Source organism: Marmota monax, unplaced genomic scaffold (assembly GCF_021218885.2).
Source record: "Marmota monax isolate L192 unplaced genomic scaffold, Marmota_monax_Labrador192_F-V1.1 WCK01_AAM20220418_F8-fsc00065, whole genome shotgun sequence".
NCBI lineage: Eukaryota > Metazoa > Chordata > Mammalia > Rodentia > Sciuridae > Marmota > Marmota monax.
The window spans coordinates 1,523,221-1,548,493 of NW_026694038.1; the positions used below are offsets into that span (position 1 = coordinate 1,523,221).

Below are 25,273 nucleotides of genomic sequence, written 5' to 3' on the forward strand. Positions count from 1 at the left end.
TTAAATGAAAAAATGTTTACTTTAATTATGTAAAATTTCATATCTATACTTACTCCATTTAGGCCATAGATTTCTATCTCTGCAATGCACTTTGCTACTACCATTCACCCCACTTGCTTATTATAATAAATAAGTAGTCTTCAAACCTCCCTATCATTCTCTCTTGCCCCCTTCTGGCCATTATGCACACCAAAATACATTTGGTATTTTTCAAGTAAATCTCATCTTATAATTGCTCTTAAAAGCTTTGCCTTCTCCTTACATCTTGAACAACATGCTCTAGTTTACAAGGCCCTAAGAGATGCTGAAGAAAGTACTCTGGTACTTCCAGAGTGTAGGCTCAGTTGTGAAGGCTGTTCACATGGCACTTGCTCCTTTGGCCTCTAGTGAAATAAAATATCCTCATAATTAAACATTTAGCTGGAAATCATAAAAAAATATTTAAATCACTGGCTTTTAGGGAGTGTTATTTTATATTCTTTGATGTTCTTCACTTAGATAATTTGATTACATACACATACACACCTGTCATACATAGATAATAATTGTACACAAACTTGTTCCGTGGTGACCTCTTGTTCATAGAGGAGTTCAGAGACCAATGTGTAATACTGGATAATTGTAATCTACCTAGGATGAGAACAAGGAATCTTAAAATTCTGCATACGTCATGTTTCTTTAAAGAAATAATGACTGTTTAACACTAGACTATTCTTACGTATGTTCGAACAATTTTACTTTTATTAGAGGTGGTTTATGATGGAAAATCTTGGAGCACTCCAATACCTATAATATACCAATGACTGTGAGAAAGAATCTAAATTTCAGGGAATAGATAAAAGGCTAGCCGCTGCTAACAGAGCAATCAAGGAATCATTGAGCCATCTCCTGTTACACTTTTTACCAAGTTTATTGTGTAGTGTTTTGTTTTGCTTTACTGTGCTGGAACCCAGGGCCTCACACATGCAAAATTCTGCCAATGAGCTACATCCCTAACCCTTAATTTTTTTACATTTCAAAAGTTAGCTTCTACATTATCACAAACCATTAATGATCACAAGTTATATCTGTCAAAATCATCAAACCGTGTTATAAGAAATTGTCTTCTTTTTTACCATTAAGAAGTTAAAAAAATTTCTAATTGCTATTTCCATATACCATTTTTGTTAATAATGCTTACTATATATATATATATATATATATATATGCAATTCAATATTTTTCAGTTGAATTAACTTTAAGACACACATGGAATAAAATAATGGATTCAGAAAGTAATGACAAGTTTAGTTATAGTCCTGGGCTTTGGGAAGTCCTTACTTGGCAGGTGACACTGGACTAAAAAGTGTACATTTAAGAAAGAAACACCTCTGTCTTTAAAATCTATTTTTGTTTGAGAGTTGGAAAATACGTGCTTGCTTCTCCCCCATTTTACACACAGAGGTGTGGAATTTAAATATATTTTGACAAAGTGTAGAGGTCTGTCTCTGTAGTGTATTTATGTCAGAGAGTTTTAAAACTAAGTCCTTTGCAGGTTACAAAGAAAGGCCATGAGAGGAAATGACTAAATCCCGAGTGTATATCTTCATTGACAGCTGATAATTAGCATGCAGCTTAGCTATAATAATTAGTTCCCTCTTTAGAAAATTTCCGGATGAACTCTAAGTTGGTGAATTTCAATTTCGTCTTGTTTCTTTGTCCCTTCCCTCCCCAAGTAATTCATGTTATTTTTAGAGTAGGACGAACTCAAGATGAGCTCCCTCCTTCTTACTGAGTCAGCACTATCTATTATTTGTACTGTGTTTTCTGGAGATTACCTGGGATTAGAGTTTCTTTGTCCCCATTTCCTGTATTTCTTTTTCTTTCATCCAGACAGCTTGCAGTAGTGAAAAAGGATAAAGACATTAGCCCTTGCTTGGTAAATATGCCAAATCCATATACTATGATTTGGAGTTAAAATCATTAATATGACTTAAAGTACTGGCTCTAACCCCCCCCAAAAAAATACTGAAAAAGGGAGGAAAGCTTCTTGCTCCTTTATTTTGCCTTTAGTATGCTTGAACACACAAAAGAACTTTCAATATATTTTGAAACTCTGCAGCAAATCAGGTAAAACCATTTAAGAAATATAAAACATAAAAAAACCCCACAAATTGGTAAGTAAAAGCAACATGAAAAATTCTGTAGTTTTTTTGAGACTGTTTATAAATTACAAACTAATAGTAAATAAAATTGAAATTCAAATGTTCCTGTTGATGATGTTACTATGAAATTATTTTGAATTATTTTAATCCAAATTATCATACATTTGGAAAACTTTTCATTCTACCTCATTATTTATTTCAGGCTCTGAAAAAAAAATGCATTCAGTTTCTGATATATTATAATCCCTTAATAAACCACACTTTTCTTACTTGTGTGTATGAGAACACCCACATGGTAGATTGTGGAGTCTAGTTAATATGGAATAATATATTTTATATATCTTTAGATTTTCTGTAATAATTTTGTTTCTGCTTTTTAAAAAACCTTTGAATTGAATGATTTACCAAACTTTACTCTTTTCATCTAATTAATTAATTTTATGTTTGGAATCATCTTTTTAAAAACAAAGTATATTTCAATTCCTAGACTTGCGTTTGAATGAAGTAGATAAGACTGAAATTGAAAATATTCTCTTCTCTCTAAAAGTGTGAGTGACTCTGACAATCAAGTTATTATTAGGGAAGATAGCTCAGATCAACTAATAAAAAAATCCAGATTTTATTTGTGGCAGATACTCTCCAACATGTAAAAAGATTGTGTTGAGAATCTGTAATCAGCAGGTCAAATTTTTCAGTCTACTAGAAATACAGATTATAACAAATGTGTTACTGTAAGTTTATTTATGAGTAAAGATAGATTGCGTAGGTTTGCCTATGGAATTGAAACACATGCTTCATAATGACTGCTCTGGCTCCACGTAATTATAAGGACCACATTTAACTATAGATGAATAATTGATCACAAAGCAGCCTATCTAGAGGAAGCCAGCAATCTATGAATTATAGACACTGCTGAAATAATTATATGCCCTTTCCCTTAGGAATTTGAATTAAGAAGTATAGGAATTATTACCATACAGTGTTGAGGTGGAAGCTGGAAGGTTGTATATAATTGGGTGCCAAAGACATATTTGGCTATGAGCAAATTAATGAAGAAACATTTTGGAATCAGTACAGTGAACAGTGGCATCAAGACAAGCAAGAAGCAGAGATGGAGCATCTCCTCAGAGATCATTTCCTTTGGCTTCTGTTAGTTTGCTCATTACCATAGGCCTGACTTTCTATCTTTGGGTTTGAATTTTCCTAATTTGATCTCTATTTGTTGCAGTTAATTTCCTGACTAACGTGGCCACTAATGGTCATACAGTTACTTTTGGTAGTCTGCATTTTAATATGTGTTCAGTTGTATTATACTAAGGCTTGTAAATACATGTAAGCAGAGGTGTGGAACATGACACATTATTTCATAGTGATATTGAGGGTCCACCATGTTATTTTTCAGCATTTCCCTTTAAACAACCTTGGGAGAGCCCTCTCTTAGTTCTTTAGACCATGTAATCCTCCTAAACAACTTGTATTTTTGTTTTGTTGTATTATTCTGACTTCTACTTTGAATTTTAGGAAGCCTGCAATCAATTTAGAGATTCATTTTAAGATACTAAAGGATGACCTGACTGTTAAAATGTATTCCAGTCTTCTCATTTCACTATTTTTCTCTTACAGTCTCCCCTAGAAATATATGTTTATTTGATTGAATATATTTATGCAAGAAATCTCAGATCCTTTGTGAGAATAAGTAAGTTAAATAATTGAATGAATACAGTAGAGCAATGAATTTGACACTGAATAAATAAAAATAAATAACTAATAAATGCATGCATCTTTTTTTAAAAAGAAACCTTCTAATATAGAATGGGGCTCTGTATTCATTATCCCAGATTTATGTCTACAGCACAAATGCTTACCCACAAATGAATACTTTCACCTTATCCTGACAAAGTCAATGATGATAGAGAATTATAGCCAGCTGGGAAGGACTTTTTAGGGCTTAGAAAAAAGTAAAGATCACAAACAAGAAAATATAAACCATTGCATTGATATGTTTTGCTAAATGTTATGATTATGAAATAATATATCTACTGTAAAGTCTGAACTTAGGAATTCAACTGCTGATACCGTTCTGTTCTGTGGTATTGGTCAGGGTGAAGAGCAACAGAAATATTCAGTGCACTTCTTTCATATTCTAAAAGTGTTTAAAGAAAACTACACTCATTCATTCAGGGTTTTTTTTTGACATGATATTCTTGACTTTATTTTTATTATTTTTATTTATATATATTTTTATGTGTCTTTATTAGTTATACATGACAGTAGAATGTATTTTGACATACATATATGGAGTATAACTTCTTATTCTTCTCTTTGTACATGATATAGAATTACATTGATCATGTAATCATATATGCACATAGGATACTAATGTCTGATTCATTTTATTTTTCCTATTCTCATTCCCGATTCCTTCTCTTCATACCCCTTTGTCTAATCCAAAGTACTTCTATTTTGCAGCCCCCTGCCTTATTTTGAGTTAGCATCCACATATCAGGGAAAAGATTTGGCCTTTGGTTTTTTTATTTTTTTAAGTTAAAAAAAAAAGTTTGGAATTATTCTAGGAAATATCTTCACAAAGGAAATGAAATTTCTTGAATTATTGGTAAAAGCATGTGATAATATTCAGCTTTAATGTACCCTAACATATTTTGGAAGAAATTTCTTCTTTTTTTTTTTTTTTTTTTTAATTTTTTATTGTTGGCTGTTCAAAACATTACATAGTTCTTGATATATCATATTTCACACTTTGATTCAAGTGGGTTATGAGCTCCCATTTTTACCCCATATACAGATTGCAGAATCACATCAGTTACACATCCATTGATTTACATATTGCCATACTAGTGTCTGTTGTATTCTGCTGCCTTTCCTATCCTCTACTATCCCCCCTCCCCTCCCCTCCCCTCCCCTCCCCTCTTCTCTCTCTGCTCCCTCTACTGACATTCGTTTGTCCCCCTTATATTATTTTTCCCCTTCCCCTCACTTCCTCTTGTATGTACTTTTGTATAACTCTGAGGGTCTCCTTCCATTTCCATGCATTTTCCCTTCTCTCTCCCTTTCCCTCCCACCTCTCATCCCTGTTTAATGTTAATCTTCTTCTCATGCTCTTCGCCCCTACTCTGTTCTTAGTTACTCTCCTTATATCAAAGAAGACATTTGGCATTTGTTTTTTAGGGATTGGCTAGCTTCACTTAGCATAATCTGCTCTAATGCCATCCATTTCCCTGTAAATTCTATGATTTTGTCATTTTTTAATGCAGAGTAATACTCCATTGTGTATAAATGCCACATTTTTTTTTATCCATTCATCCATTGAAGGGCATCTAGGTTGGTTCCACAGTCTAGCTATTGTGAATTGTGCTGCTATGAACATCGATGTAGCAGTGTCCCTGTAGCATGCTCTTTTTAGGTCTTTAGGGAATAGACCGAGAAGGGGAATAGCTGGGTCAAATGGTGGCTCCATTCCCAGCTTTCCAAGAAATCTCCATACTGCTTTCCAAATTGGCTGCACCAATTTGCAGTCCCACCAGCAATGTACAAGTGTACCCTTTTCCCCACATCCTCTCCAGCACTTGTTGTTGTTTGACTTCATAATGGCTGCCAATCTAACTGGAGTGAGATGGTATCTTAGGGTGGTTTTGATTTGCATTTCTCTGACTGCTAGAGATGGTGAGCATTTTTTCATGTACTTGTTGATTGATTGTATGTCCTCCTCTGAGAAGTGTCTGTTCAGGTCCTGGGCCCATTTGTTGATTGGGTTGTTTGTTCTCTTACTGTCTAATTTTTTTAACATCATCAAAATGGCGATATTACCAAAAGTTCTCTATAGGTTTAATGCAATGCCAATCAAAATCCCAACGGCATTTCTTGTAGAAATAGAGAAAACAATCATGAAATTCATATGGAAAAACAAAAGACCCAGAATAGCAAAAACAATGCTAAGCAGGAAGTGTGAATCAGGCGGTATAGCGATACCAGACTTCAAACTATACTACAGAGCAATAGTAACAAAAACAGCATGGTACTGGTACCAAAACAGGCGGGTGGACCAATGGTACAGAATAGAGGACACAGAAACCAATCCACAAAACTACAACTACCTTATATTTGATAAAGGGGCTAAAAGCATGCAATGGAGGAAGGATAGCATCTTCAACAAATGGTGCTGGGAAAACTGGAAATCCATATGCAACAAAATGAAACTGAATCCCTTTCTCTCGCCATGCACAAAAGTGAATTCAAAATGGATCAAGGAGCTTGATATCAAATCAGAGACGCGCCGTCTGATAGAAGAAAAAGTTGGCTACGATCTACATACTGTGGGGTTGGGCTCCAAATTCCTCAATAGGACACCCATAGCACAAAAGTTAATAACTAGAATCAACAAATGGGACTTACTCAAACTAAAAAGTTTTTTCTCAGCAAAAGATACAATAAGAGAGGTAAATAGAGAGCCTACATCCTGGGAACAAATCTTTACTCCTCACACTTCAGATAGAGCCCTAATATCCAGAGGAAGAAATTTCTTCTGAGACCATACGGATGAATCAAGCTACACAATCTTCAAAATTCCATATAACAATAACAAAAAACAATTATCTGACTTTATAATCATTTAAATATGAAAAGTTGTGAATGAGTGTTTAATACTTCCTTTTAGGCAAGATTATAGAAAATGTGATAGACTTGTTCATTGACTATTCCAACCCATTTTTAAGTTTCCAAAATTATAGGGTCAGCACTGTACTTAGAAGGGCTCTGTAAAACCATATACATGTTGGGTTTGTTTATTTTTATATTGTTTTATAAACTTCATATTAAAAACACAATTCAAATAATTAAGAATTTTAAAGGTGGAACACATATTAACACTTGAGGAATCCAATCTAAAGAGGTTAAGAGATTCTTCAAGTTTCCATAGGTAATAAGGGCCAAAGCCAGGACCAGCATTTGGCTCTCAAGATTATCAGTCTATAAGAATTTTGGTAATGATATATACATTCATTGTACTTTCATTCTCATGTTTTTATGGGTAATTTCAAAGGTTTTTTTTTTTTTCTTTTCATTATACTAGTATATTCCTGTAAGATATTCATTAAATTTCTGGGCACCTGAGTTTTTCCATCAGTGAAATAAAAGACAGTGGTTATTTAGACGGTTACACTGTGGTAGCTTACTCTTTGGGAAAAAATGTAAAGGTCACTAAAAGTGGATATTTACAAAATTTGCATTATTCTAATGCACACTTCAGTTCTTTACATTTGCATTCTTCAGTCTTTACATTTGCAATTCTTTAGTGCAGCTAAAGGAACATGTGTGCATCTCTCTTTGTATAGATTTGGCCATAGAGAAGGGGAAGTGGTCAGAAGAGAAGTTAATACATCAGAATAAAATAAGATTGATGATTTAATAAATAATTTATATTGTTACTGATGAAGAAATAAAAGCTACCACTTTTAGACTATTGCAATTATAGTAAGCTTAGCATAAACTGGCAATTCATAAAAACAAGAAGAAGTTAGTGTGTATTTTTCCACATGTAGATGGTAACAAAGGTACTAATGACCTCATCAGAAGTAGGCAAAGTCATCCCTAGATTGAATTCACTCATGGAGTAACCCCTTTGCTGATTGGTTTGCCTCTCCTTCCAGTGCAAACCTTCAAAAATATATTACTCCATTCTGATAATATTTTAGATTAGGGCCCTCATATTTGCATTCTTTCATACTTTACTTTTATTTTTCAACAAATTTAATCTCCTAAATTTTGCCCCTTTGTGTATTGGCAAGTCTGTGGTCTAGAATCCTGCTAATTTTAGCGAATATGTGACTGTTCTTTGATCAGTTGCACCCATCCAGGTAATGATTTTCATGGAGTACAAAAACTGGAAAATTTTAGTTAACTATCAGTATAACTGGGGAAACTTTTATAGGAAAGAGTTCACTTAGTGGTACTGATATGAAATCATACATGTTTATAAAGACAAAATATGGTAGCAGCTGATAGCTTTCATCTGTATGTTTGTTTTGGTATTGGATCCCAACTGCGCTTTTATGTGTAAATACTTTAATAAGGACAGCAGCATGATTTTTAACTTGACAAAATTAGTAAATGGAAAAAAAAGTTGTGTTCCAGGATTCAAGATATTCTCATCTGTCAAATTCCTAATTTTTTCCTTTCCAAATAAAGTACCTACTTTCTCTTCATCCCACCCTAACAACTTGTTCTCAAATTCTTTATTTAGGTGATAAACAACTCATCTCAAATTTTACCTTTATAAAAGATACCTAAGTTTTAACAATATTGCTTGTTGTAAACTCTAAATTTAAAGTTAATCCTACTCCAGAAAAACTTGGGCATCAACAGTAGCAGAATAAAGACTTAAACAAGGAGTACATTTTTAAAAGGAAGAGAAAAAAACATCTTTTTCAGAAACAGAAGATATAGAAGAGTGAATAAAATGCTCTCAATTTGTTGTATTTTCTTTTATCATCCGCATTTTAGTGTTCTGGTCAATAATGTTCCACCTTCTCTGTCAAAGACATTTGACGTTGGCCTTTGGAACAGAAGTTACCTTCTAACTAACATTTCCAAGGGGCCTCTTCAGAAACTCTTCCCCATTCATGGTCTAATTTGGGGATAATACTCTTTCTCATTATCAAAGGCACTCATATATAATTTTACCAACTTTAATATTGAACTGCCATATGCAATTAAATACCTTCAACAAACAAATTTACACATAAGAGAGGCTTGCCAGATTCTAATACTTTAAAATTAAGTATACATATCTAAAGCACATAGTTTGCAATTTCTGACATAGGCATAAATGCATGAACATTAGCAAAATCACAATTGTGGAAAACAAACCCCCACTGTTAATAACTCAGTGTAGCTGTAACCTTGATTAGTTTTTAGAATTGTACTATTGATTTTGACTGTGGCTTTCAATACTGATTTAAAGTAGAAAGATTTTTCTGAGTTGGTGTTCATCTAAAATTAAATGGACACACTTTGAGAGTGTTTAATATAGATTTGGCATTTTGTTATACATAGAGAAGCTATAAAATGACTTTTCCACATAGCACTGGAGATTAAAGATTGTCAAGGATGATTTTTTTATTATTATTATTTTAAAACATTGGGGCTGGAGTTGAGGCTCAGAGGAAGAGTGCTTGCCTAGCATGCTAGATTTAATCCTCAGCACCACATAAAAACAAAATTAAGGTATTGTGTCCACCTACAATTTAAAAATAAAAGTTTAAAAAAACATAGAATATTTACCTTACCTATTACATTAGATTTAAATTTTTAGATTCATAAATTGGTAAAAGATTTTAATTTTCACACATTTAATTTATTGTCAGTTTGACTGTATAGTTGACCCTCTGTATCTGTGGTTTCCACACCCCACAGATTCATGGATTTAAAACATTTTAAAAAAAAATTCTGTCTGTACTGAACATGCGAAGACTTTTTTCTTGTCATTAATCCCTTAACAATAGAGCATAACAACTATTTATATAGCATTTGTATTGTATTAGGGTGCTATATGTAATCTCAAGATGATTTAAAACATAGAGAAGAATGCACAAAGGTTATATGCAGAAACTATGCCATTTTATATAAGCAAACTAATCATCCTTAGGTTTTAGTGTCAGAGCAGAGTGGGGCTGAAACTAATCCTCCATCGCTACTGAAGGTTGAGTATATATTTCTAAACTTTTTTGAATACTGAAGTTTAAAGTCTCTATAGCTATGAGAACATGATTGTTAACTAGTTAGTTCCAACAGGGTTGTAAATACAGTCAGGAGAAAAATGTTTGTTAAAGAGGTATTTGCATTTCTCATGTGTCTAGTATATATATCTCTTTGCATTTCAGAGCTCTTGGATCTGAACAGAACATCAATATTTCATAGCCCTTTTGGATTTCTTGATCTCCATACAATGCTGCTGGATGAATACCAAGAACGACTCTTTGTGGGAGGCAGGGACCTTGTGTATTCCCTCAGCTTGGAACGAATCAGTGATGGCTACAGAGAGGTATTGAAACATCAAAATACTTTAGAAGGAAAATAAAAGGGGGGAGTTGCAAGGATCTTACTTGACTTGTTTTTTTCCATCATTTTGATCACTTTAAATTTTTGAATGATTACTTTATTGAAATAAAATTCAGAAGAAATGAAATCATTTTGTGAAAGGTTTATAAAATCATGTCTGAATTATATTCTAGCACACCACTGATAATGCAGATTCAGAGACTTTTGCTTGGTGATGTGACATTCCTCATGCATGATGGCTCTTGTCACCACACCCACTGTCCTAAGAACTGAGTTGGAGTATGCTGAATTACTAGAAGTTCCTCTGGCCTTTATTGCTCTAATATCTAAGCTTGAAGAAATATGGATATGTGACCTCAGTATATGCTGTTATATTGATGCTGTCTATTGGTAACACCACTAATTCAGATGGTTGCTCCTTAAACCTGGTGGAATAAGGTATAACACTAAAATAAGTAAGAGCCCAAAATTTTGCACAAGGTTAACTGTAAAAAGAAGAAAAACTGTTAACTAAACTGTACACTTAATTACACAGGGTTGAATTGGGTTAAAATTTTTGGCCTCATATCATTTTTACATAAAACACGAAGAAATATATTTTTTGGCATAAATGTATATATGATATAATCTACTTTCTTTATAATTTATTTTTATATTCATGGAAATGGGCCATGTTCATGTTTTCTAAAGTCTTTTAGAAAATATGACAAAAAGCAGCATCCCTTAATCCTTGCCAGTTTTTATTTCATTTTTTTTCCTAGTTGTTACATCTATATTTCTATATACCATTCATGCATTAGGAGTTGGGACATAACTTGATCATGGAGAGTATGCTTAGCGTGTCGAGGCCCAGGGTTCAATCCCAGTACCACCCCACCACCATAGAAGCCAACAATCTGTATACTCTTCCTGATTTACATTGTTGGTTTTAGACAATATATGTTAATGTTAGGGAAGATGAGGAGTTCAGTTTTCTGTTGCAGTAGCACAGTTCAAATATCTGCACCACATTTCACCAGCAATCCTCCAGTTACCTGCCCTCCATCTTCCCAGTATACTATATCTCAAGTTTTGGTTAAATCATATCTTTACACTACTATAAAATAGGGAAATAATATTCACATCTTTCCTTTCTTACCCCCAGCCCTTTCTTCTTTCTGCAGTCTGTTTCTCCTAAAATTAAACATTATTACTTTTTAAAATCTGCTTAAATATTTATGAGTTTTACTATTTTTTCAACAACCTCTCTACTGAAATTTTTATACTTTATTAAAAAATATGAGTCTTACCCTGTTATTTTACTAGAGTTTGTCCTACAGAATTTTGAGAATTATTGCTCCATTGTTTTCAAGCTTAAATATAACTGCTGAGAGTTATGATGCAATTCTGATTTCAAAGTTTTGTAGATAAGCTGTTTCCTGCCACCCTACTCCTGAGCCCAGGCATTTAGAATCCCCCTTTTAATATCTATTTTAAAGCTCTCCCATATTTTTTCTACCATCAGTCTTTTAAGCTGTCCCATATTTCTTCTACCATTAGTCTTTTCTCATCCATTGTGCTGGAACACAATGAACCTATCTAGGAGAGACCCCATGACCTTAGTTCTGGAAAATGCCCATTATTTCTCTCACATTTCCACTCTGCTCTGGACTCTTTCTGCTACTCCGTGAAGTTAGACTCACCCCCCCTTTACCCCCCATGGTTTGGGCTTACTGCTCAGTATTCATACTTTGAAATGTTTTCACTGATATCAACACCAATCCCCTTTTCACTCTCTAGACCTCTGATTTCTGAAAAGTTCTTTTTCAGGAATCAGCATGCTTATTGGCACCCCTCACCTTGCAGACATTTATATTTCTGTTTTTGCTAGTGTGTGAAGCCAGTCAGCACTTGTCCATATGTTTTAGCATTTCTAAAATGTTGCTGATATTTCTTTGGCATGTGCACTGCAGTCTTATTTGTCCTTTTGGATTATGCCATTTTAATTCTTTTACTATCATTTTAGTAGTTGCAGAATAGAGTAGAAACAATTATTGTATTTTACCCTAAGTCCTTCTTTCTAACACTTTATTTTTATTTCTTCTATGGTTCTCTTTTGATTTCAAACATGTGTATATTGCTTTTTCTCTTGCTTTCTGCACATTCACGTGCGCGTGCATGTGTGGGCGCTTGCACACATGACCTCCTTCTGATTTCAATAGGATATTCTCTCACTCCTTGGATGGTCTTTTTCCCACTTCAATCTTTACTGTTTTTCCCCCTCTCAGTGATATCATCTACATATGCTGATTTTATGCAAAGGAATCTCTAAGCTGGGAATCATAAGTAAGGCAGCCATAGATTGATCCCTTTATTAAAATTGTTAAAATATAACTATTAAAAGATCTCCCAAGGGATATGGCATCCTAGAATATTAAGAATACTTGTGTCAAGCAAATGGCTCTTTACCATACTTGGACCAGAATCATGGAATACTTAGGAAGAGAATCCTTAGAATCCACATTTATAATGAGTGTCTTAGGTGACTTCATGTACACAAAACCTCATAACAATTTTTCTGAGCTATTGTTTCCTATGTGCACCTTGAGACCAAAAGATAGCAGCTTTCCACTCTAAAGTTATTCCCCTTCAGAGTAGGGGGAATTGAATCACCTACTTATTCTCATTTATTGTCTTAGCCTAATTGTACCCTCAGGCCTTTAATGCCAGAAGATAGGTTATTATGGAGGAAATGACCTGTAAAAACTATGTAAGAGGGGGAGACTGGGAGAGTGATGTGGTTTTATGAACTGTCTCTTAGGGAACTAAATAGAGTAATATGTGACCATTCAGCTTCAGGGTGCATCTAGCAAGGATGTTATGGAGAGAATAACTTTCCTGCATTGGGGGTAAATCCTTGTTCCATGGGACCCAAAGTTCATACATTTTGACGGGGGGCTTTTTAAGTAATACAGTTAATTCAAAGTTACAAAATCATCATTACTAAGGCCCCTTTCAGGTCCACAGTAAGGGCAAGTCCCTAGGAGGGGCCCTGTGGCTTATACTTTGTTAACATAGATGTAGCTTTACCTCACCTATATTTCTTATTGTGCACTTGTTTCTTATTGTGCCTGTTTCTCTAGAATGATTAACAATAAACTGAATATACCTTTTGTATTTCTTTTCACTTACACCAAAGTCAAAATGAGGTCTACTCCATAGACATTGTTTAAAGGAGTGGGCTTAAGATAGGGTTGGTCTCTAGGTGGTCTACAGGTTCTGGAGATGTTATGTGTTTCCTTTGGGCAAAGCTCTCCTGTCTTGTCTGGACTTGACTCTCATTCAATTTTCTATTGTACTTTTAATCCATCCTGCTTTGCTTTTTCTGTCACTGGTTTCTTAATCCCTGTGTCTCTGTTTCTACCTTGGGATAATATATATTGACACTTTGAATAATTCCTAGTTGGAGAGGGTAGTGTCCTATGCACTTTGGGACCTTTAGCTGCATCCTTGATCTTTACTCAATAGTTGCCAGTTGTGTGACAGTCCTCCCCATAGACACACACACACACACACACACAACGTGTCTTCAGACATTGCCAGATATCCCCTGGGAGGCAATATCATCATGACTCAAACTACTACATCTAGTCCACTTTCTCATAATCTGGATGCAGATCCTTTCATAAAGACAGACAGACAGAGACACACACACACACATACACACACACAGAGAACCTTAACCATGGATCTAACTAGTGATACAAATCCCTCTTCTTTAAATCAGTCTTCTTGAAAATATGACCAAAGCCCATTTTCATTACTATCTGACTTTCTACTTATTTATTAGTTTTTGTATCTTTTTAAATATATTTAAATTTGATCCATAAAAGATATAAATAGCATAAATACATTAGAATGTATAATAATAAAATAAACATCTACAAAACCACCAGTCAACTCAGAAATGAGAATATCATCAATTCCACTACAGGGATGGCTACCTTTGTCTTCTGCCTATTTCTCCCTACATCCCTTTGATGCATGGAAGCAGTTGTTACCTTGGGGTTTATGTTCATCTTTTCCTTGAATGTTATTTAGCTTTTCATGCTGTGACCAAAATATCTGGCAATAACGACTTAGAGGAGATAAAGTTTATTTGGGGCTCATAGCTTCAGAGGTTAAGCCCATGGTGGGCTACACCATCTCTGCATCCTAGGTGAGGCAGAACACCATGGTGGAAGGGTGGAGACAGAAGAAAGCTCCTTAGCTCGTAGTGGCTGGGAAGCAGAGAGAGAAGGTTGGAGCCAGGAGGACAGGATACAATCTCCAAAGGCACATACATCCCCAGCATCCCACTTTCCCCAGCCATATGAAACTGATATCCAATAGTATGTTGCAGTCTCCTGGGATTACTTCTGATTTTTCTGTTCTTTCATTTAGTGTCCTTTTTTTTTTTTTCAGTTCCATCATGTTACTTCTGCTTCTAGCTTATTTACTGATAGAGGGAGAATAGTAAATTAGGAGCATAACTCCAACTTTGAAACTCAAATCCTGGCTTTGCATATATAATACATGGAAAATTCCCTAATCTCTGTGCCCCCGTTTCTACATTTTGTAAGAGGGAAAATATTAGTCTTCTCTAAGGATTAAAAAAAAGTTAATTTTTGACAAGGAGCAAGTACAGTGTTTGGCACTCAGTGAGCACCATGTATATGTTCTTATTGTTCACTTTGACCTCTGCGTAACATTTTCCTTCATATGAACATATCACAATTTATCTATCCATTCAGTATCTGAGGACAGTTGGTTGGTTTATAGTATTTGGCTTTGTCAGTGTTGCCATGATTATCCTGGTAAACATCTCTAGAGGCACAGATACATGAAAGCTCTCAGGGTATGTATGCAGTAGAATTGCTAGTGATAGTACATGTGAATGTCACTTGTACAAAATGTTGCCAAATAGCTTTCCATTGTGTTTACATGAAGTGTGACTCCCTCCAGTAATGTGTAAATTGTCAGTGATCCACATACACCCACATTTCACCCCAGTGGACTCCCCAGTCTACATATTTCTCAATACCCTTCTCTTGATTTGCTTGTCTCTGCACCAATAATTTATTATTTTAACAACTGTAATTTCATTTTTAGTTATTTTTACTTTATTATAAGTTTAATAACTTCTTATTACAGAACACAGAGTATGAAAATTAGAAAATGCAGTGGAAAAAATAATCACATTCTATAATACCAAATGTGATAAGTGCTATGAACAGAAATAAAGCAGCTTAGATAGATAAAAGAGGAAAGAAGTTGACAGGGAGAGCAGGGTGGTTAGAAAAAGATATTTTAGGGAAGTGATGCTCAAATAAAATGCTCCCTAACCATATAAGACTCAGTAACTAGTTGTGGCTCATGTTACCACATTGGGCTGCAGAGGTAGAGAATTTACATCAGAGTATGAAGTAAAAGTTAATATAAGAACCAGATCATTGAACCAGCAAAGGGTAAGACTGATTGCCCAAGTGATGGTTGATGAATAATTGTTGTGAAGAGGATCTAAGTTATTTTTAATCGTCAATTAAATAATAGAGAGAGAAAGATGAAATATGATGGTAGATGACTATAGGAAGTGACAGATGGTGTGGCTGTGATGACATGAACTTCAAGTAGCTGGGTTTTCATTTTTGTTATTATATTTTAAATGATGAGTTTGAAGAGATGGAAAATTAGTTTGGAAGAGGCAAGAAGAATCAGTTAAAATATCTTCCTCACTGTGCATTCTGAATAAAAAAAGCCACCACCTTTAGAGATCCCTGGTGGAGATACAATTGTCTCAGTGGACAATCTGGTATTAATTACACGAAGAAGGTAAAGGAACACAGGGGAAAAACCTTACGTTACAAGGGATTTTGCTAATGATGTTCTAGGGGCTGTAACAAAAGTTTTGAACCATTCAAAAGAGTGGGGTCAGATTGGGGGCTGACTAGAGCCATATGAGTTGGGAGTCCAAGTTTTGATTGTTGGCCTGGGGTGAGGGTCAGTGATTCCTAGGATGCTGTAGTCAACAGGGATATGTCATGATGGATTAGCCCTGTTGATCTCTTCAGGGAAGATGAATAACCTTAAATTTTAACTTCGTTTATAAAATGAATGTTTCAGGCACATAGGTTCTCACTTTTTCATCAAGGATCTACTGTTTCTGTGAGTCTTTATTTCTCTTTATTTGGCAGTCACGACAAAGCCTATGGACCCTTAAATGTATAAACATAGAGGTTGAAATGCAAGTATCAAGATACTACTATGCAACAACAAATCCGACTATTATATATTATTGTAATATATCAATTAAAAATTGCATTGTTAAAAATAAAAACATTAAAAATAACCACTTTAAAGTTTGCTAAAAATTAATATATTGAAGTATAGCTGTCATAATATGAAAAATAATTTGTGATATAACATGTGGCTTTTTTATTGATCTATTAAATAATAAGATCTTGCAACACATCTCATAAGTTTCATAATTTTAAATTAATGATAATTACTAATAATTTTTGATATAACTGCAACAACTTTAAAGTCACATCAAAATATCTTTTATTTCTCTTGATAACAAAACTGCAGATACCACTAATTCTACTGTAGTTTGATTTCAACATTTATATGGTAGAAATTCTAAATTTTAGTAGAAGCCAGTGTAAATAATGCTGCAGTTTTCTTGTGATAGTACATTCTTGAGTTACTTTTTCAGCCCCCAGTTAATAACTTCTTCTTGATAATTTCCATTTTATAAAGCATTCTAAAATCTTTGAGTAAAATCTCTGAGTAGAAGTAATATACACTTCTCACTTTAGGAAAGATAGGTCTTCATGATCTATTCCTTTTTAGTCTGTTTCCCATTTTTTCACACTAACACATTGCCAATAAGACCACTTTCATTTGCTGTCTCATGCAAACTCATTCTTATATCCCCTCTTCCCTAGAATACCTGAAATAAAATCCAAACATTCATTTGTTTTTTGGGTTGTTTTTTTTTCCTCCTAGCTGTTTCCTCCCTCTTCTAACAAGATTTTCAGATTCTCATGGCCCTTTCTTATCCTTCAATCTGATTTCTAGTCTCATATTTGTGTTAGAATTGGTTATTTACGGGTTTGGGGTGCAGCTCAGTGGTAGAGTGCTTGCCTAGCACATGTGAGGCACTGAGTTTGATCCTCAGCACCACATAAAAATATATAAACAAAATAAAGACATTGTGTCCATCTACAACTAAAGTTAAAAAAAGTTAAAATAATTGTCTGTTTACCTCTCTGGGTACTTTGTAAGATGGCCCCTTTTGAGTAGGTAATGTGTTCATCTTTGAAGATGCAGGCATGAAAAGAATGCAGACATTGAAATAATGTAAGTGTGTTGCTAATTACAACCTTGACTGCACATTTGTAGACACCTAAGGATCTTGTAAATAATATTTGTGCCTTAGCACCTCCCCTAGAATGGAGTGAGGAATACATAGTGATACTTTCTAAATCCCACCTAGGTGTGTGTAATATGCATCCAAGATTGTGAAATGCTGGAGTATTATGTATCCCTATATACCCTGGGAAATTCTGATCCTATTATATGGTACAAAATGAATAGTTGTCATATATGTATATGAAATAGAACTTATGGATATGTAAACAGATAAGACTGAATTTTCCCATTCAATTTTAAAATAAGTCAGAACATATCATTTAATAGACATACTGTATTATATTTTTAGGAAGTGGCTGTTTTATAAATTATTTAATTTAGTGTGTTTCCCAGAACACAGAATGCTACTCTTTCACAATGAAATTCTGCACTGTTGTATCCATGCCACATTCATAAAGATCCTTAACCTTCACTAACAAATAGAAGAGCCAATCCTGGTGTTAAATCATACCCCTTACTCTAAAACTTTTAACTTTATAATTCTATTTGCTTTTTCTATTGTGAGAACCCCTCCAAATTCCAAAATAGGGTAGTTTTATATATCATTCTCTAAAAGTCTCTCAAATTCTCACATAATGTCAGACTTAATAGTTTAGAACTCTGGTCTCATCAGTAGCATTCTAAAAACTTTTTAAAATGCATTTTTTTTCTTGCCTTTGCTTAAAGCCTTTTAGTGGAAAGGGAGTTTTGGCTTTTAACTAGAGGAGAGGTTTAACTGGTTAAAAACATTAAAGCATCTCAAGACATTCTGATCATAATGTGCAACATCAGGACATTAATAAGGGTAGAGGATTGGAAAGGAAAAGACAAAACATCCCAGTGGATGCTTTTGCTTGATTGCTTGTAGGTCATCCTGCTTCTGATCTAGCTCTATAAGATAACTGTGATGAAGCCTAAAGTCTCTAAATTGGAATGGGGATCTAGCCACAAGAATTCAGGTTTGTTCATGCTTGACTTGCCTTTTGCTTTCTTTTGTTAAAAGAGTTCTCATTAAATTTCCTTTCACTTACTAAACAATTTTTAGATTATAGTTCTGTATTGAGAGAGAACTTCCAGTCTAATAATTGAAAAGAAATGTGTATATTTTTTCTCATACCATCCATTCCCAATTTATTTAGCCTTCTTATAATGTCAAGATTTAACCAAAAGAGACAGTGACAGCTTATTAAATCATTACTGATTTCCTGATTAGCAGATTTACATAGTAGAATTAAATTCTCTTTTTACATTGAGTAAAATTAGTTGTTAAGTTTTTTTGAGAGTTAATAAATAATTCATTAAAAATTCATACTATGTTAAATACATTAGCATTATGCTTGAGGAAAGCCAAATAAAGAGAAATAACTGCAAAGTATTGGCAACAACCCAATATTTATACAATTTTTAGTAATTCAAATAGTTCAATTTGGTAATTCAAACAGAGAAGATATCAAAATAATTTCCTTGTGGTTTTACAAGAGCTAATAATATAAAATAATATTTTAAAAATAGTGAAACTTCCATTAACAAGTTAAAACTAGGGTTATTATTATTAAGAACAGACTCCTTGCGGTGGCACATTCTTGTAAATCCCAGCATTTTAGGAGGCTGAGGCCAGGAGGATTGTGAGTTCAAAACCAGCCTCAACAAAAGCAAGGCACTAAGCCACTCAGTGTGAGACTCTATGTCTAAATAAAATACAAAATAGCTCTGGGGATGTGATGTGGCTCAGTGGTCGAGGCCCCCTGAGTTCAATCTCCAGTACCCCACCCCCACCAAAAAAAAAATCAGACTCCTTGGATATTAGACATGGTAAAGGCTTCCCATATAGCAACTAAGAATATTGGAAATTTTTTCATATTATTTCCTACAATCCATGGGGAAATCTTATTTCTTTATTTATACTTGTCAGATTTGCATTTACCACACAGAAGTGTAGATTGGAACATTTCTTTCTTTACTCTCTGAAGGTTTAACGTCCTCTTTCTGATCAAAATTTTATTTCTAGACTAAGGTACAAGCGAACAACAGTCAACATTTTTTTTCAAAACTTGTCATTTTTAAAAAGCCAACATGTTAATTTAATTTTTAAATTTCAATGTATTTTAGTTCATGTATATTATTAAGACCTTTTGAAAAGTAGCCAATTGTCATAACAAAGAACACAGATTATATAGCTAGATTGCTTCCACTCCCAACTTCAGTCTACCACTTAGAAGATGAGGGCCATAAGACAAGTCATCCCACATTTTTATTTCCGAGCCATAAATAATGATAAAGAAAGTAGCTTTTTCTTATTTTTTGAGAGGTTTAAATGAATTATTTAGTGCCTAGAGTATCCTAAGCATTGTCTAAATACTTATAATGATTATTATTTAAACTAGATGAATCTAATATACTGTTATTCCCACGAAAGGTATAGCAGTATTATAAACTTTTAGGGAATATTTAATTAAATTTAAGAAACATATATGGAGAAATAAATTATACACAAATGACTAAATCAGTCTTTATTCTAAAATATTTATGAGAGAAGTTCCATAGATACACATGTGATATAACATAATTTGAATGGATTATAATGTGTTCAAATAAAATGCTAGGAAACTATTAATATGCTTGGGATGAAGAGTTTTACTGAAGGTGATATATCTTAAAATTGAACTTTGAAGATAAAATTTAAATTGGCAAAAATTAGAATTAAGAATACAGTAGAAAAAGAAAGGACAAATGTTTTAGAGCAGTGTGAAACTATGGCTAATGTCCTTGGCTGAAGTAGACAGGTGGGTGGCTACATGAGAATGGGAACAGGATCCACAATGAGAGGTAACGGTGAAAGTATGAGACTAGCTCATGATGAAAATTGAATGCTATGCTGTTGAAACTTAATCTTTTAGGCAATGCAGGAGTCACGGGAGGATTCTGGATGTGAGCATAATATAATTAGAATTGTAGTCTAGTGTGATTACTTTAGCAGCAGCATGTTGGATATATGCAGGGAAGAGACTAGAGCCATGAAGCCCTAAAGTAGTAGTTAGAATTAAAACCAGATTCTCCAAAAAGGCCCAGTGGCCCGCGGCGGGACAGAGCTTCCAATCACTCCTGCAAGGTAGGCGGGCCTGCGACCCACCGGCAGAAGAGGAGCAGCGGCCTGCTGAGAGGCAGAACCGCCCCCTCCCCCTGCACCGGCAAGGTAGAGGGAACTGTGACCACGCACAGAGCAGGCCCAGCGGCCTGCTGAGGGGCAGAGCCGCCCCCCACCCCCCGTGCCTGCCAGGTAGGTGGAACTGTGACCACCGACAGAAAAGGCCCAGTGGCCCGCGGTGGGACAGAGCTTCCAATCACTCCTGCAAGGTAGGCGGGCCTGCGACCCACCGGGAGAAGAGGAGCAGCGGCCTGCTGAGAGGCAGAGCCGCCCCCTCCCCCTGCACCGGCAAGGTAGAGGGAACTGTGACCACGCACAGAGCAGGCCCAGCGGCCTGCTGAGGGGCAGAGCCGCCCCCCACCCCCCGCGCCTGCCAGGTAGGTGGAACTGTGACCACCGACAGAAAAGGCCCAGTGGCCTGCGGCGGGACAGAGCTTCCAATCACTCCTGCAAGGTAGGCGGGCCTGCGACCCACCGGCAGAAGAGGAGCAGCGGCCTGCTGAGAGGCAGAGCCGCCCCCTCCCCCCCGCGCCTGCAAGGTAGACGGAACTGTGACCACCATCAGAACAGGCCAGACCTGCAACCGAGAGACAGAACAGGCCCAGGGGCCTGAGGAAGGGTAGAGCCGCCCCCCCCCCCGCGCCTGCAAGGTAGGTGGACCTGCGACCCACTGGCAGTACAGCCCCAGAGGCCTGCAGAGGGGCAGTGCCGCTGCCCGCGCCTGCAAAGTAGACAGAACTGCGACCACCGACAGAACAAGCCTAGTGGCCCGCAGAGGGACAGAGCCGCCGCCCGCGCCTGCAAGGTAGGCGGACCTGCTACCGACCGGCAGAGCAGGCCCAGCGGCCTGCCGGCATGGTAGGCACATTGCCCCAATTGGAGGAGGGGCAGAGCCGCCGCCCACGCCTGAGAGGGAGATTTTGCAACTATAGAAGACCAATATAAATATATAGGGGGAAAATTCAATAGCACAACAGTTTCACCAAGTAGAAAGGAACGCGAACAGTATGAAGAGACAAGGAAAGAAAGGACCACAAGCATTGCAGGTCAACTCAACGTTAGAAGAGGTAATAGCTGCAGCAGATGGAATGTCAGATAAAGAATTCAGGATATACATGCTTCAGATGATCTGGAGTCTCAAGGAAGACATCAGACAGCAAAATCAGACAATGAAAGATCACTTCAACAATGAATTACATAAACAAATCCAAGAAGCAAAAGATCAACTATACAGGGAGATAGAGGTTATAAAAAACAAACAAACAGAAATCCTAGAAATGCAGGAAGCAATAAGCCAACTTAAAAACTCAATTGAGAATACTACCAGCAGAGTATAACACTTAGAAGACAGAACATCAGACAATGAAGATAAAGTATTTCAACTTGAAAAGAACATAGACAGCTCAGCAAGACTGTTAAGAAACCATGAGCAGAACATCCAAGAAATATGGGATAACATCAAGAGACCAAATTTAAGAGTCATTGGGATACAGGAAGGGACAGAGTTTCAAACCAAAGGAATGAGCAATCTATTCAATGAAATAATATGAGAAAACTTCCCAGACTTGAAGAATGAGACAGAACCCCAAATCCTAGAAGCCTACAGGACGCCGAATGTGCAAAATCATAAGAGACCCACACCTAGACACATTATAATGAAGATGCCCAACATACAGAATAAGGAGAGAATTTTAAAAGCTACAAGAGAAAGGAAGCAGATCACATTTAGGGGTAAGCCAATCAGGATAACAGCTGATCTTTCAACACAGACTCTGAAAGCTAGAAGATCCTGGAATAACATATTTCAAACACTGAAAGAAAATGGGTTCCAACCAAGAATTGTGTTTCCAGCGAAATTAAGCTTCAGGATGGAAGATGAAATTAAAACCTTCCACGATAAACAAAAGTTAAAAGAATTTGCAGCTAGAAAACCATCTCTTCAAAACATCCTTGGCAAAACATTACAGGAAGAGGAAATGGAAAATAACAATGAAAACCAACAGTGGGAGGTAGGACACTAAAGGGGGGAAAATAATCAAAGAGGAAAACAAACCATGTTTAGTAACATAAATAAACAAATATGGCTGGAAGAACAACCCATATCTCAATAATAACCCTAAATGTTAATGGCTTAAACTCACCAATCAAGAGACACAGGCTAGTAGAATGGATCACAAAACAAGACCCAACAATATGCTGCCTACAGGAGACGCATTTGATAGGAAAAGATATACATAGGCTGAAGGTGAAAGGTTGGGAAAAATCATATCACTCATATGGACTTCGGAAACAAGCAGGAGTATCCATACTCATATCAAATAAAATAGATTTCAAGCCACAGTTAATCAAAAGGGATAAAGAGGGACACTACATACTGCTCAAGGGAACCATACACCAACAAGACATAACAATCATAAATATATATGCCCCAAACAACGGTGCAGCTATGTTCATCAAACAAACTCTTCTCAAGTTCAAGAGTCTAATAGACCACCATACAATAATCATGGGAGACTTCAACACACCTCTATCACCACTGGACAGATCTTCCAAACAAAAGTTGAATAAGGAAACTATTGAACTCAATAACACAATTAATAACCTAGACTTAATTGACATATATAGAATATACCACCCAACATCAAGCAGTTACACTTTTTTCTCAGCAGCACATGGATCCTTCTCAAAAATAGATCATATATTATGTCACAGGGAAACTCTTAGACAATATAAAGGAGTAGAGATAATACCATGCATCCTATCTGATCATAATGGAATGGAACTGAAAATCAACGATAAAAGAAGGAAGGAAAAAGAATACATCACTTGGAGAATGAACAATAGGTTACTGAATGATCAATGGGTTATAGAGGACATCAAGGAAGAAATTAAAAAATTCTCATAGATTAATGAAAACACAGACACAACATATCGGAATCTATGGGACACATTGAAAGCAGTCCTAAGAGGAAAATTCATTGCTTGGAGTTCATTCCTTAAAAAAAGAAAAAACCAACAAATAAATGATCTCATACTTCATCTCAAAATCCTAGAAAAAGAAGAGCAAAACAACAGCAAAAGAAGTAGAAGGCAAGAAATAATGAAAATCAGAGCTGAAATTAATGAAATCGAAACAAAAGAAACAATTGAAAAAATTGACAAAACTAAAAGTTGGTTCTTTGAAAAAATAAACAAAATCGACAGACCCTTAGCCATGCTAGCGAAGAGAAGAAGAGAGAGAACTCAAATTACTAGCCTACGGGATGAAAGAGGCAATATCACAACAGACACTTCAGAAATACAGAAGATAATCAAAAATTATTTTGAATCCTTATACTCCAATAAATTAGAAGATAGTGAAGGCATAGATAAATTTCTTAAGTCATATGATCTGCCCAGATTGAGTCAGGAGGATATAGACAACCTAAACAGACCAATATCAATTGAGGAATTAGAAGAAACCATCAAAAGACTACCAACTAAGAAAAGCCCAGGACCGGATGGGTATACAGCAGAGTTTTACAAAACCTTTAAAGAGGAACTAATACCAATACTTTTCAAGCTACTTCAGGAAATAGAAAAAGAGGGAGAACTTCCAAATTCATTCTATGAGGCCAACATCACCCTGATACCTAAACCAGACAAAGACACTTCAAAGAAAGAAAACTACAGACCAATATCTCTAATGAACCTAGATGCAAAAATCCTCAATAAAATTCTGGCGAATCGGATACAAAAACATATCAAAAAAATTGTGCACCATGATCAAGTAGGATTCATCCCTGGGATGCAAGGCTGGTTCAATATACGGAAATCAATAAATGTCATTCACCACATCAATAGACTTAAAAATAAGAACCATATGATCATCTCGATAGATGCGGAAAAAGCATTCGACAAAGTACAGCATCCCTTTATGTTCAAAACTCTAGAAAAACTAGGGATAACAGGAACATACCTCAATATTGTAAAAGCAATCTATGCTAAGCCTCAGGCTAGCATCATTCTGAATGGAGAAAAATTGAAGGCATTCCCTCTAAAATCTGGAACAAGACAGGGATGCCCTCTCTCACCACTTCTGTTCAACATAGTTCTCGAAACACTGGCCAGAGCGATTAGACAGACGAAAGAAATTAAAGGCATAAAAATAGGAAAAGAAGAACTTAAATGATCACTATTTGCAGATGACATGATTCTATACCTAGCAGACCCAAAAGGGTCTACAAAGAAACTATTAGAGCTAATAAATGAATTCAGCAAAGTGGCAGGATATAAAATCAACACGCATAAATCAAAGGCATTCCTGTATAGCAGCGACAAATCTTCTGAAATGGAAATGAGGACAACCACTCCATTCACAATATCTTCAAAAAAAATAAAATACTTGGGAATCAACCTAACAAAAGAGGTGAAAGACTTATACAATGAAAACTACAGAACCCTAAAGAGAGAAATAGAAGAAGATCTTAGAAGATGGAAA

General features: G+C 35.6%; 1 protein-coding gene across 1 annotated transcript in view; it reads left to right on the forward strand.

The window, feature by feature from the left end:
* The window catches only part of Sema3e (semaphorin 3E), a 272,567-nt gene that overhangs the window by 147,014 nt on the left and 100,280 nt on the right, over nt 1–25,273 (forward strand). Inside the window, exon 2 of the mRNA XM_046464077.2 lies at nt 10,040–10,200. Within this exon, the coding sequence (XP_046320033.1) occupies nt 10,040–10,200 (161 nt within the window). The remainder of the gene's footprint in view (nt 1–10,039; nt 10,201–25,273) is intronic.